The sequence below is a fragment of the Fulmarus glacialis genome, unplaced genomic scaffold (genome assembly GCF_000690835.1).
Source record: "Fulmarus glacialis isolate BGI_N327 unplaced genomic scaffold, ASM69083v1 scaffold3484, whole genome shotgun sequence".
NCBI lineage: Eukaryota > Metazoa > Chordata > Aves > Procellariiformes > Procellariidae > Fulmarus > Fulmarus glacialis.
Window position 1 is genome coordinate 40621 of NW_009208485.1, and position 13087 is coordinate 53707.

Below are 13087 nucleotides of genomic sequence, written 5' to 3' on the forward strand. Positions count from 1 at the left end.
GCCTAAAAAAAATAAAGTGTGAAATAACAGAGATACCAAGGAGAGGACGTAATATACCCTCAATACCAACAACTGTTCTTAAAAGATTTAAGAGCGACAATAGAGCATCTATTTTTAAAAATGGAATTGAGAGACAACATAAGAAAGAGAAACAGAACATTTCAGTCATAATTTCTCACTTTATTCAAATTTACCTTTAATCTCTGTTTTTGTTCATTTCTGACTTTCTCAATTAAGCTCTTTCCTGATATGATTTTTTTTCTCTCTCCACTTTTTCATCAATGACATATTCCTGACAAAAAAACCTTAACATTTGAGCATTCAAGCATATTCTGTTGAATCATTCCCTTTTCCTTTTTCTATATAACTTCATATTTTTCTTTTTTTACCAGCTGTACTTAGGTATCCTTGCGTCTTTCTTAATCTTTTATCACAAATCAAGTGTCTATTCTTTATTAATTTTGAAGTTTCTGTTTTTCTTCTCCCCCCTCCCCCCTTATTTATTTTCAATGACATAGGTGATTCTTGAGCATGTCAATGCAATCTTGAGTAGAAAGGCAGCATTCATTATCCTCATTCCATTCATGGGGTATAGAGAAATTACTTTTTTATTTAATCTTCCAAGGCAAGCCTCAGGCAAATCAGTGTTAGAACCAAATTCTTAGGAGTCTGCTCAGAGCCCTGACTTAAAAAAAAAATACATCCTTCCCACCCATCATATAGGCAACATCTGTTCATTCATATTCAAATTACTGGCTACACGGGAACGTGTGTGTGAACGCTCACCCACAAATACCATTCAAAGTGCTGAACACTATCAACAAATACTACCCAAGAGCATTCAAGAGTTACCAAAAGAAGGCAGATCTAGTTCACGCGCCTCTCCCTCCGTTTACTGTTGGGCTCACGGCAGTGCTTTGACCAGGAAACCACAGGACAGAGCGGTCCCGACAAAGGGACACCTTCCACTGGGAATGCCAAAAACCCAAAGCCCCCCACAGCCGGATCACACTGCACTAAGGACTCACCCTCCCGTTCAAGTCAGCGGGACTTGTTTAATTAAGACAACGTGGCGCAAATCCAGGGCATATATATCACAGCAGTTTGAATTCATGCTGTCTGGAGGCAACCAGTGAGGGGTACCGGGGAAAAAAGGTCCTCCATCAGATTCAGCCAACTAATTCAAGTAGCAAATGCCTGTTAACAGGTCTGTGCACATTACACGGAACATCCAGTGCTAACAATAAATGTGTTTAAAACTAGAACAGTGTATAAAATAATACCTGTGAAAACAACTTCCAATTCTGGCAGGATTTTTTTTTTATTTTTAAATTTAGAAAACTTCATTTCTTTTTCCAGCATAAGGAAAAGCGTTTATGAAGACTTTTTGAGAGATAATGCTTCACAAGAGTATCATTTTTACAATTATTTCTCTTACCATGCTCAAAATCCTAACATTAAAGACTTTTTTATCTTCTTATACACATGAAAAGGCTGATAAATGTATGAAGAAATCATCCAGTTAGGTCATTATGAAAGGAGTTTGCTAAATTTTGGAGCAACAGAATTACAACATTTCTCATCTTTAATGGAAGTAGAGCACGGGGAGTAATTGATGATCAGTTGTCCTAAGAAAGCTCTTTAGCAGTCGCTTTGGGGCAAAAAGCATACTAAAGGAACTATTTTAAAAAATCTTGGAGTCAGGCAGCTTAAAGATCTTTTCAGTTTCTCTCTCTTGTCTCAAAATGTGATGAAGATACACACAAACCTATTCATTTTATAAACCTATTCATCCATCTCCTGCTCTCTACTTACTTTACACTGTCCATCATAAGTTTGCAACATCAAACAGCAAAAAAACCTCTAGGTCCCAGTTTCCCAGGTCTGGGCAAGCAAGATGTGGAGCTAGGCAGCCTTCGGATGGATTCTAACAAATCCAAACTTTTTACAAACTTGTCTGTGTTCCTAACGATCAAGGAACGTGTTACAGAAGAGAATTGAGAAAAGCATCTCACGCAGGCCCAGCTATGCATCCCGAAACTCTCTTCAACCAAGGCAGAATCATAGAAGCGTAAAGGTTGGAAAAGACCTCTAAGATCATCGAGCCCAACCAAAGGTAGTTCCTAGCTGCACTGTTAAATCAGATCACTCTCTTCTTGTTCTGCTCACGTATCCCAGCAAGATTGAGCTGAGGGCCATTATCTTGCCTACAGACAGCAAGTGCTAGGGAAGTTTAATTTGAAATTAATCTACCCCTGAAGGGCGACTTGTTTTTCTCATCATCTTAGCTTACGCCGTTACTGCAAAAGCGGCATTTGTGGTCATTGAATGACGCACTAGGACTCAATTTGAACACTGTTCATTAGCTCGATGATTTGCTTTCAGAATCTCACACGCTGAGTAGATGTTTCAGAAGGATGCAGTTTCTTTATCGTATATAGTCCTCATCTATACCATCTGTTCAGTTCTTCATAGCTACAGCCAGTTGCCATAGTTAAGGTAGCATTTACAAACATTAAATTATTTATTTGATAAATTGTTCCTATTCCTAAACATCTCTGCAACATCACCACGTTCGTTGGCACGTTTTGGAAAAGCAGACAAGCTTCACGCCAGTGGAAACAGCAGGGCTCTGTTGACAGTTTGCCAGCCAGGACAAGGTGAATTTCCCCTATTCAAATGTACGTTCCAAACTTTTGATTTAAATTCTTTCTGATCACATAAAGAATGAGTTCAGAAGCCTGGAATAAGTTATCTGCAAGTTTTTAGCCAACAAATAACCATGAAAAGCAATTCTATAAATCAAGTCTCTGAGAAATTATCTTCTTTGTAACTACCCACCAAACTCAACTCAAAGATATGAAGTAGTATTTCTACACTTTGAAAAATTTCTGAAACAATTTATTAAAGCACACTAGGAATTCCTAAAAGATTTCAGTCAACAACAATGAGAGTGCCCACACCACACAGTGAGTATAAAATGACTTCAATTTGTTATTTACTTTTATTTTACTTACCATTGAATGCTACATAAGCCTCAATTTGATTGATTTGTCAGGCTTGGACGTTTGGAATCACTGCCTAACATCTCAGATCTACCTTCCAAAATTTCACCAAATAGCTTTTAGAAAAGAAAAGGGAAAATAGCATCATACCTGAGATTGTGCATTAATATTGGCTCCTTCCTTAACCAGAACCTTGACAACTTCAGCTTGTCCTGCTAAGGATGCAATGTGCAGGGCTGTATTCCCTTTCTGTTATAGGGAGGGAAAAAATGAAAGACGTTACCCTTCTATAGGAATAATTTCAGCCAGCAGTTCTTTATAACATTCACTTTTTGAGTACACTTTCACCTTACAGTTCCATGATGTTCCATAAACACCACGGGGCATAGAACCGGTAGTTGCAGCCATGAAGATTTCTTGAGTGGTTGTGTAATATCCTAACGTAACTTTTGAGTGAAATTACGGAATGTAATTGGGGCATGGGACAAAATTCTAGGTAAAGTTCAGTACGGGCTAACAGGTTTTTTTGTTTGGGTCCAGAGATCATGCCCTGTAGAAAATAGCTGAAATCTAGGAGTCCTAAAATTCAGGCTGTGAATCACATGTAAAATGAGATTTCCCAGTGCAAGACCCAAAAGGAAGATCCGACGGTTAAGTAACAGAAACCAACCTTTTAAACGCACCTTTTTTTCTCTTCTCTAATTGGGATAAAACTAAAATGCCTATTTTTGAAAGGTGTTAACTTTAAGTTAGGAGATGCACTGCCCAATAGAAATAATCTCTCACAAAGCAGCAGCAGTGCAGCAGACCACTGCTTTTGTAAAAGCCTTGTATTTCTTCCAGGCCAATCTCTCATCCCGAGAGCAATATTTAAATGGCTTTAATAAACAAACAAGGCTCATAAAACCAGAACAAAACCCCAAAGTCCTATCTAGAACCCGGTGGTTCTACCAACAGCTTCATTGAGGGGTGACTTGAAGATGTTTTTGAAGGAGGGAACTTCTGTTTTTCCATCAACGATGGAAATCACAAGTTCAGCAAGAAGCGCTCTGAGCTGAGGACCAAGCGTTAACCTGGATGGAGGATCCTGTGCATCAGAAATCATAAAAAATAAGAGACCCGCAGGGACACAACGGTGGCAACTGAATGCAAAGGCTGAGCACAGCCAGCCAACCTAGACACCAGCAGTCAAACGTTCCATCGTTCAAGCCAACAAATGTGGCCCATCACAAGGGATTTACCACCCACAGACAAGACCCACATTGAGTAAACGTTTTGGACATACGCATGCGCCTGCCTGTGGAAAGGCAGAAGGCAAAACAAATCATCACACAGGTGTTTTTTCCATCGTGCCCTTGAGTGAAAAGGCTCTGTATAGGATACAGTCAATCACCAATCTTCACAGATTTGAAAAAAATCTACTACTTTGAAAAATCTGGCATTGCTAAAACCTTGTAATGCTTCCCCTGTAAACAGATTGCACAAACAATAAGCTTTCCCCCGTCATTTACTACCGATGAGCTTCATCCAGCAAAGAACATAGACTCGCAGGCCATAACAGAAATAACATTTTAAATAACGGTGAGCTATTTATATTATCTTATTTTGTACTTTAATGATTTTTTTTCTTCTAAATTTCTCCCACGTATTTGACTTTTTGTGAATAACCTTACAGACGTGCATGAATTACCTTAGTGGCAGAATCCACAGCCGACCCTCTTTCCAATAATTCTTGTACCAGTCCCACATGGCCTTCTTTAGCCGCCAGGTGCAGAGCATTGAGTCCATTCTGTAAGCACAAGAGCCGTATCAATTACAAATATCAGCTCTGAAGACACACATTCCTACCTTACCCTGGTACAAGAAGAAGATTAGTAGCTGGAATACTATTACATCCCTTAGCTGACTGTCTACATAAGTCAGATATTTTGGACTTGGCTAGTTAAGCCAAGGCGCTGTGTGACAAACTTCTCCGATAACTTTTTTCTCATAGCAACAAAGACATCAAAACAAACCGTATTTCGCAAGTATCCATAAGAGAGTCCTTCCTTTCTGATCGTTTCGCATTTCCCCAGACTACGACCTTGGGTGTTTCTGTGGAGCCCGTTATTTCAAAATTTGAGTGCATATCTGCCTTCTCTTTACTGTAACCTTATCTAGCCCCGCTGAGGTATTAGCAGCACAGAGAAATCAGAGGACTTAGCCAAATTTACACAGGATGCGTCTATTCAATCAGGATTATTCCAGGCTGATACAGCTGTCCTGAACCCTGGACTCCCCTCCTCTCCTCTGGGATAACTGGTATCAACCAGAAAACCAACGGCACAAGTAGACCAAAATGGTTGTCGATGACGTGTGGCTCGCAAATTATATTTGTCCTTGACTTAGTACCTCTGCTGGCTTCTGATGAGCGAGTCTTCACTAAACTTGGAGCTTTTGTAACCTCATTCAAAAAGGAAAAGAAAATTAATGAAATAAGAGCTAGGATTTTCAAAAAAAGCAACCTAAGGAAGTTAGCATCTAAATCCTTTTCGCATTAAATAGGAATAGGATACTTTCTCTCTCATAAATTCCAGCCATGGAAACTGTATCTTCCGCTTCCTAGTATCCCTATTCCACCCAAGGCAAAAAATATAAAGCTACAGTCTATTGTAACTGAACTGCCAACCTATTTTTCACAATCCTACGGTATTTTTCACGGTACATCAGGCAGGTGACAGCAACAGATACTGCCATTGCCCTCAGGCATTCTGCTCTTTTCCATATTGCAAGCATCATAAGCGATACTCAGGTATTGGAGTAACTTGCAGCGAGTTCAGCGCTCTCTAATTTTGATCACTTTACTTGTCTCTAAGCAGTTCATAGTCATTTAAATTGCAAAATAAACAGGCAGCTTTCTGGTCTTTTATTTGTCCATCCACAGAGGCAGTTCAAGCTTGTAATTCCCAGTAGGATTTAAAGCACTTAGCACTTCACAGGAGGCATTTAATGGGAGTGGGTCCAATGGCTGCAGACACAGCAATCCAAACGCATTTCTGAAGTAACTCCATTTCATTCCACAGTCACGTAAGCAGCACAGGCAGACTCTGTGGTCAAATTCAGCAGTGCAACTATGAGAAAAGCAAAGGAACTGAAGGAAGGCTACATTCGCAAGCTGCCAAAAGAAGAAGAATACCCTTGCGCAGCCTGGCAGTTAGGAAATGCTAATGAGAAATGTGGTTTCAAATCCTATTATGCGAGTAAAGCAGCAGCAACCAGATCTTCCTTACTCCTTATTACGCCCTGACCACTGAGCTGCAGGTGCCGGTAGTGCCGTGCTCTGGATCAAGGATAAAGTCGTAGCCAAAATTACACGGTGAGGTTGACCATAATTATCAAGATGAGGATCACTATACACGTCAGTGAATTTTTTGCAGGCTGAAAACACTTCAGAAAGCTCTAATCTTTCTTGTTTTTTAATCTCAGCTGAGTATTCAATAACCACAATTACTACCTACGGTGGCTGAAAGCTTTGAAATAGTATTTTGTGGGGAAACGCAGAGTGCTCTTCTCATTGTTTGAGAACGGAGACCTGTGCTCGTATCTAATCTCACAGTCATCAACACTTTCTATGAGAGTATGAACGGTAACTTTGACTCCTTACAGTTGTAAAAAGCTGGTGTATTGCTATGACACGTTATTAACCTTTTCCCCTCTTTGCGAGCAGACCGAAGGCCACAAACAGCACAGAAACCGCAACACCGCATGGCCCCCCCACGCCTCTGAAAGCACAAAGTTGAGGGCAAGCTTCTTTTTTAGTTTACCGTGTGCCAAAGTATGAAGAAAGCAAGGCTTGACCCGGTGCTTAATCAGTAGCAATCTCTTAAAATTCGTACCTCTAAGACACATACCTGACCATACCGCATTAAGCAGCTGGTAGCTAATACTGTTGCATAGATGATGTGAGTTTCTTTGCAACGCATGATTTGTTTTATTCATTAAAACATAAGCCAAATACCTGTGTTCGTACCTCTAAGACACATACCCGACCGCATACTTGTTTTATTCATTAAAACATAAGCCAAATGAACACATGAGGTCCAGTAAAAAGAAACTATACCCTAAATACAGTTCCTACTGTACACACTCAGATTCCGTCATTCCTTAAATAAAGTAAGCCGGGACGAGCAGTAGCAGAAGCCAGCGCTGCGCCGTAAACGTTGAGGGCCCGCGCGGCTGAAGCCTTCAAGCAAGCTTTGTTCCTCCGCAATCAGAACCAACGCTGTCATTATTTCCCAGCCCACATGGCTGATCCCTGCTACTTACGGTGACGGAAGCTCAGATTTAATCAGCGCACCTCCTCCGTTCCTCTCAACTGGATTCTTGTATTTTAGAACAACAAAGGTTTTTGACGCTTCCCTTTTCCTCTTCCATGCCTACCAAAAAGTTGTGGTGGGGGGGAGATGAAATTAGTTGTCTGCTAAGCAAAACAGCATAGGGACTGCTCCTCTCCACAAAGCATACGTATACCATAACTACCTTTCTTTTAGAGGCTCATTTGTAATTCTAACTCTCATAAAAGAACACAATACTAAGCCTTCCATGCTTGGTTCTTCAAGTGTTTCCCTGCAGAGCCCAATTCCCTCAGTTCTTTTTCTCCTCCACCCCTGAGCTAGAGGCGTTTTGTATCCCGTGGAGTGCTACAAACGTGCACGCACACCGCTTCTGCTCCCAGCACTTATCATAGTGTCACCCTGCATATTTTCACCACGCCAGAAAAGCCCACAGATTTCTTGTACGCCACAGAAATCACCAACCTTTTCTAAGCCAGTTGAAAGTCAGTCACTTTTTTTCCATACGACAGGCACTAAGAATCACTGCTATTGTCTGAAAATCACCCAAGGAAGTCCATGCTGCTTCTGCCAGTTGCCTCCTGGAGTGCTCCTCATGGAATGGAAGTTCTTCAGCTGCTGCCCGGTTCAGCGTCAATCCTCTTGTGCCATTTACCCCTCCTGGGACATCACCCAGATGGCTGTTAGGTCCAACAGCGATAACGGCTTATAGTATTCCTGCCTAACCCTCTTACGCCAAAGCAAACTGACCCATCGGAAAGGCAACTTCTTGGCAGAGCATCAGATCAACCTACAGTTCAAAGAACATTTTAAACCAGCAGAGTCAGCACCGCTACCAGAAGCGCTTCTGCTTCTCCCGTCCTCTCCTCCGCTCGTTTCTATCCCCAGCCACCTTCCTGCAACGTCGGGTCCCTCCGTCGCTCGGTGTGAGGCCGCACACGTGCTTCTGCCAGCGCGCAGGGGAGAGCACGGCGCGGAAGCATGACCACCGAGCCAAGGATCGCTTCCTTCTGTGGCGGTACTGACTTATTGAAAAGACAAAATACAGCCCCAGCAGTTGTCTGGCGTTACCGCAGCTTCACTGGCAAGCTGCATACCCAAAGCTGCAACGGGGGCACAGCGCGAGCTTTTACATCCTCCCCTAAAGCTCAGCTGTGACAGGTATAGACGATAACCTGGTAGTCCTAGGAAGCTTTACTCACCTTCTGCCGGTGAGACTTAGCAAGAAGTACAAGGAACGTAAAAACGTATAGGTGGGGGAAGAAAGCGTTTGAAGGAACCGGGGGAAAATTCTTTATACAAGTTGAATATTTGCTTGTGTTACTTCAGCATATAATGGTCTTGGCACTAAAGAAAACAACCTTGGTTAAATACAATCATTCCTACCTCCCTGAAGTTTACTTCCATTTGAAGGTATTCATTAAGTACTTAATATCTTTAAGAGCATGAGGAAGCGAGAATGTGTATTAACAAAATTAACCCCCTTCTTTCCTTTACACTAAGAGTCTGACCCCTTGTAACTCCCATCGACTCTGATGGAAGTTGGGATGCAACCCTTTCCAGGAAGATTTGCCAGCATTCGAGTTTCTAATTACTCTTGCCTTTGCCACACAAGGTTAGAATGGCATTTAAGCAACTTACAGAAAAAACATCATGAAAGTCACCAAAAACAAAACAACACAAAAATCTACTTTTCTAGTGTTTCGACATTCTCTTGAAGCATGAAACGCAACGCACTTTTACCAAGTTCTTCCCCCTGACGCTGTGTTCACTGGCTTAAATATATGTAACAGGTCAACAGCAAAGCACAAGTTACAAACACAAGGAAAATTAAAAAGCTATTGTGACAAACTGCATGGTCGTGCTAACTCCTCTGCCTGTTTTGCCAGAGTTAAGGCGGCATCTGCACACACCAGTAGAGGCTGAGACTGAAAAGCAATATCATAGCCTTTGTTAAAGTCAAATACTTTTCTCCGTCTCTTTAACAGACGTCAGTCTAAGGTTGCTGCGAATTCTCTCCTCTGAATGAATCTCTTGGGGAAGTAAAAAGTGCATGTGGTCAACCCCTTTTTTTCAAGAAGGATTTGGGAAAGGGGACGTTAGAGAGCTGGGGATGGCCTCCTCAAGTCCGAAGGTTTGCTGACGTTTTTCCCAAAAATACCACAAAGAAATAAAGTGGACGGTTGAAAAAAGAAAAATAATTTCAGATTATGAACATTCTCCCTTGATGTTGCTTTATAGCCTATGAATTCATGAAAATGAATTAACCTACTGAGTGACATCAACACGTGACACTGGCGACCTCATCATGACCACGGTGCTACTTCAGTCTATAGTTAGCGCTACGGGGAGCGTTAGCGGCTTTCCATTTGGATTAAAGGAGGGAGTAATTAATAGCTGGTGCTCTGTCTCACTGTAACCGAAGCAGTAAAGGCACTAATCAAATTATAAAGAAGCCAACAAAACGAGAGCAAAAGCCAAACAGATCTAAGTTTTTAAGAGCCTTGGAGCCGGGGGCCCCCCAAAACTACCTAATATTTGAATCCAGTTCTGTTCAAGGGATCAGACTTCACACACATTCCTTGTGAATACAGAAGACTTCTTCAAAACAAATGCCAAATTCCATCAGATTTTTCCTCCCAAGAAAGTAACTCTATCACCACGAAAACCGACAAGCCTCCAAAGACAAGAGGGGGAAACCTTCCTTTACGTTGCCTTTTGGATCGCCAATCCTGTTTCAAAACACAGCAGGCGGCTGACGAACCCTTCGACTTGTCAGATTTGTGGGTCTAACTTCTGCTAGAGCTACGGGCTGCACAAACGCATCCTGTAAACTTAAAGTTCGTTTTGCTAGTCAACATTTTGAACATTGATTCAGAAGCAAGTTGTTTTCTCTTGCCACAATAACGAGAAATAGCAACCAGGTCCTAAAATAACTACATTTGTAACATAAGGAAAATAGCTGTAAAGGAATCGGAGATTTCCAACGGCTATCAGTTTTTCATCCTATAAAATACCAGTAATTAGATTTTTTTAAGGGGACTGTTTTTAAACCAGGGGAATTTTGTCCCCTGACATTTCTAACTCACTCCAGAAATAAACAAATAGAAATTATTTATGATTTTTCAGAATAGATGATGGCGCTCGAATTCAAAGTAAAGTAAGCAATTCCATAATAATTGGTATGAAGGTAGCATTCAACAAAGCATAATTAAGTAATAACAATTATTAACTATATAACTAGATTAACAACTGTAACTAATCCCTGTATTCAGCATATCCAGAAACATTAAGTTCCATCAGATTTTGGAAACGGTTACATTGGGGAAATACTTTGATTATCTATACAGACAGATCTCTATGAAACCTTAGGATCTGAGAAACAAATGCTAAAACTGAAGAAAGCCTCTTCTTATGTTATCTCTGTTCAGAAAAGCTTACTCGTAAGGTTACGTACTGTTTTCCGAGATGGGATCTAGTCTAAAAATGGCATTATACCGAGAAAAAAAAATCCTGCCTATACAAAGCTTCATTTTTGAAAGAGCATTCAGAAATCTCACTCTTAAAAATAAAACACATCCCCTGTGTTCTGCACCGAGCGTGTTAGCTTTTGCCCTTCGACAGCTGGAACACAACCACGTAGACAGCCCGTGCAAAGCCCTCGGAGGAGGAGGAATAACTCTAAGGCCGCAGAAGCAGCTGCCGTGGCTTATTCACTATTCCCTAACCTCTAGAAGAGGAGTCAGCTCCCACTCCTAATAAAATCTACAGTACACCAGTGATGCTTAATCGATAGAAGCTGAGGGTCTCGGTTATGAAAAAGCTTTGTGAGCAATTTCACATGGCCCCGGAATCGGAGTTTGCAAGAAGCTGAAGTGCCTGTTCGTGCTCACCGGGTGGGGAAGGCTCGGGGGTGAGGCTCACGATGCCCACCCCAGTTCATCCTTTGTCCCCGGGAACTCCCTGAGAGTAATCAACGTCTTCAGGGAAACGGATTAGCCAGTGCACGGAGAGAAGTTTTTCCTGGCTAACAGGGCTGAGACAAGCCAAATTAGAGATTAATTTTATTCCTAGATCCAAAGGGGTTATTTTAGTGGGGGTTTTTTGTACTGTTTGTCAAGAGCTCAAAACACTTCATACAGTCTAGAAAATTCCCGAGTTAACTCAACCCAGATGTCAGGTAAAACTACTTAATTAAATCATGTCAATATGGGATTTTTCTGTTTTGCGCGCTAGTCAACCGCTTTTTTTTTACCCTAATAAGCGCAGGTATAAGTCCAGCTTTGATCTTCACCACAGTGCAAACCCGCAGATTCTGAAAGCTGGTGGTGTTGCCACCCATCATCCAGGAACGCTTTATCTATTTCAAGCCACTAAGAAATTACGCAGCATCTATTCTGACGTTTGCATTCATCTGGCTCTGATTTCACCTCTCCAGCGCAAGAGGAGCTCTGCCAGCCAGCTGCAGGCGGGAAGCACTTCCCACAGGAGATAAACCTGCAGCAACCCTCCTCATATTCCTCTCATAGCAAGCAAGAGAATACGAACACTGGAAAGAAAAAAACAACTTGTAATGCTTCCAAGTGATTATCGTATTAACCGCGCTCTGTCCTGGGGGTGATCCTTTTTGCTAATATTGGTGCTTATAATCAAGGCATAAAATTTGCTGGATCTATTTGAACAGAAGAACTTGAGTCTAGATTTACTCTCTTCCTAACTGGGGAACTGGAAGTTCGCCAGGTTGTGTCCCATTTAACTCGGCAGGTTATTCTGGACAGTAGGTCTCTTAATGGAAACTTTCTTCTAGACAGTACGACAAGATTCTTTCTATATGTTTTCAATAAGCAGCACATGGAAAGCCCCAGTTCTTATCCTGCTCATCATTAGATTCCTTGGCACAGACAACAGAACTGCTCTCACTTTTGTGTCCTGACTTCCATTTGACGCAGGCCTACTTTAATCATCTGCAGCTTTTCTTCAGCAGGGAAGGTGATGTCTCAAAATATTTTAGATTATTTCAATTCTTATTCTTCCAGCTACTCATTTTTCAAATATAAATAGTGGCCACAATTGTGGGTTTTTTTAATTAGTTTTGACATTTTTCCAGTCTGAATGTCAGCATAGAAGTATCAGAAAAGGAGCAAGGAATTTTATGGAGGCTTTCTTGGTGGTATAGATAACATTTGGATAGTACAAAGCTCCAGTTCAGGAAAACAACCTTCTTCAGACTAGCACTTCGCTGCATACTTAAACTAATTAGGACTTAAATGCAGTTTTAAAACTGAACACGTAGCTAATTTTCCACAGAACTAAGGACTTGGAGATCTTGAGAATACCAAGAACCTTTGAAAATCTATCCCCCGCACCCCAAACTCCTCTGTCGGTGCGCCTGTGCCCCAGCCCCCAGGCAGCGCGAGACAGCAGAGCTTACACGCTGCCTGCACCAGGTCTCCCACCAGCAGCCTGGGCACCACGCGTCGCCTGCCCGCCATCTTCTCCTGCTCCTACGTGGTGCACCACGACCCAAAGCCGCCGCGTGCGCGCGTTTGTTTTCTCTGGGTGAAACTTCCTGAAATAACATGAATTCTGGACCACAGGCTATTAAAGAAGAGGGATTTTTCTTTTTCAATTCGCCACGAGTCAGTTGTGCACAACGTGGCTCGTGGCCTGAGACAAGGCTTATGGGATGGAGGTTTGCTCGGATGTAGCGGGGGGCTGTAAGGAGCAGCAGCACCCCCAGCGCAGGCTTTC

At 41.9% G+C, this 13087-nt stretch overlaps 1 protein-coding gene across 1 annotated transcript in view; it reads right to left on the reverse strand.

Annotated features, from left to right (window-relative positions):
* Positions 1-12828, reverse strand: part of LOC104075828 (ankyrin-2-like) — a gene marked incomplete at its 3' end in the record, with an annotated part of 53084 nt that extends 40256 nt beyond the window's left edge. The window contains exons 1-3 of the mRNA XM_009576482.1: positions 12703-12828; positions 4696-4794; positions 3156-3254 (exon numbers count right to left, since the gene is read on the reverse strand). Of these exons, the coding sequence (XP_009574777.1) occupies positions 3156-3254; positions 4696-4794; positions 12703-12828 (324 nt within the window). The remainder of the gene's footprint in view (positions 1-3155; positions 3255-4695; positions 4795-12702) is intronic.
* Positions 12829-13087: the final 259 nt, after the last annotated feature.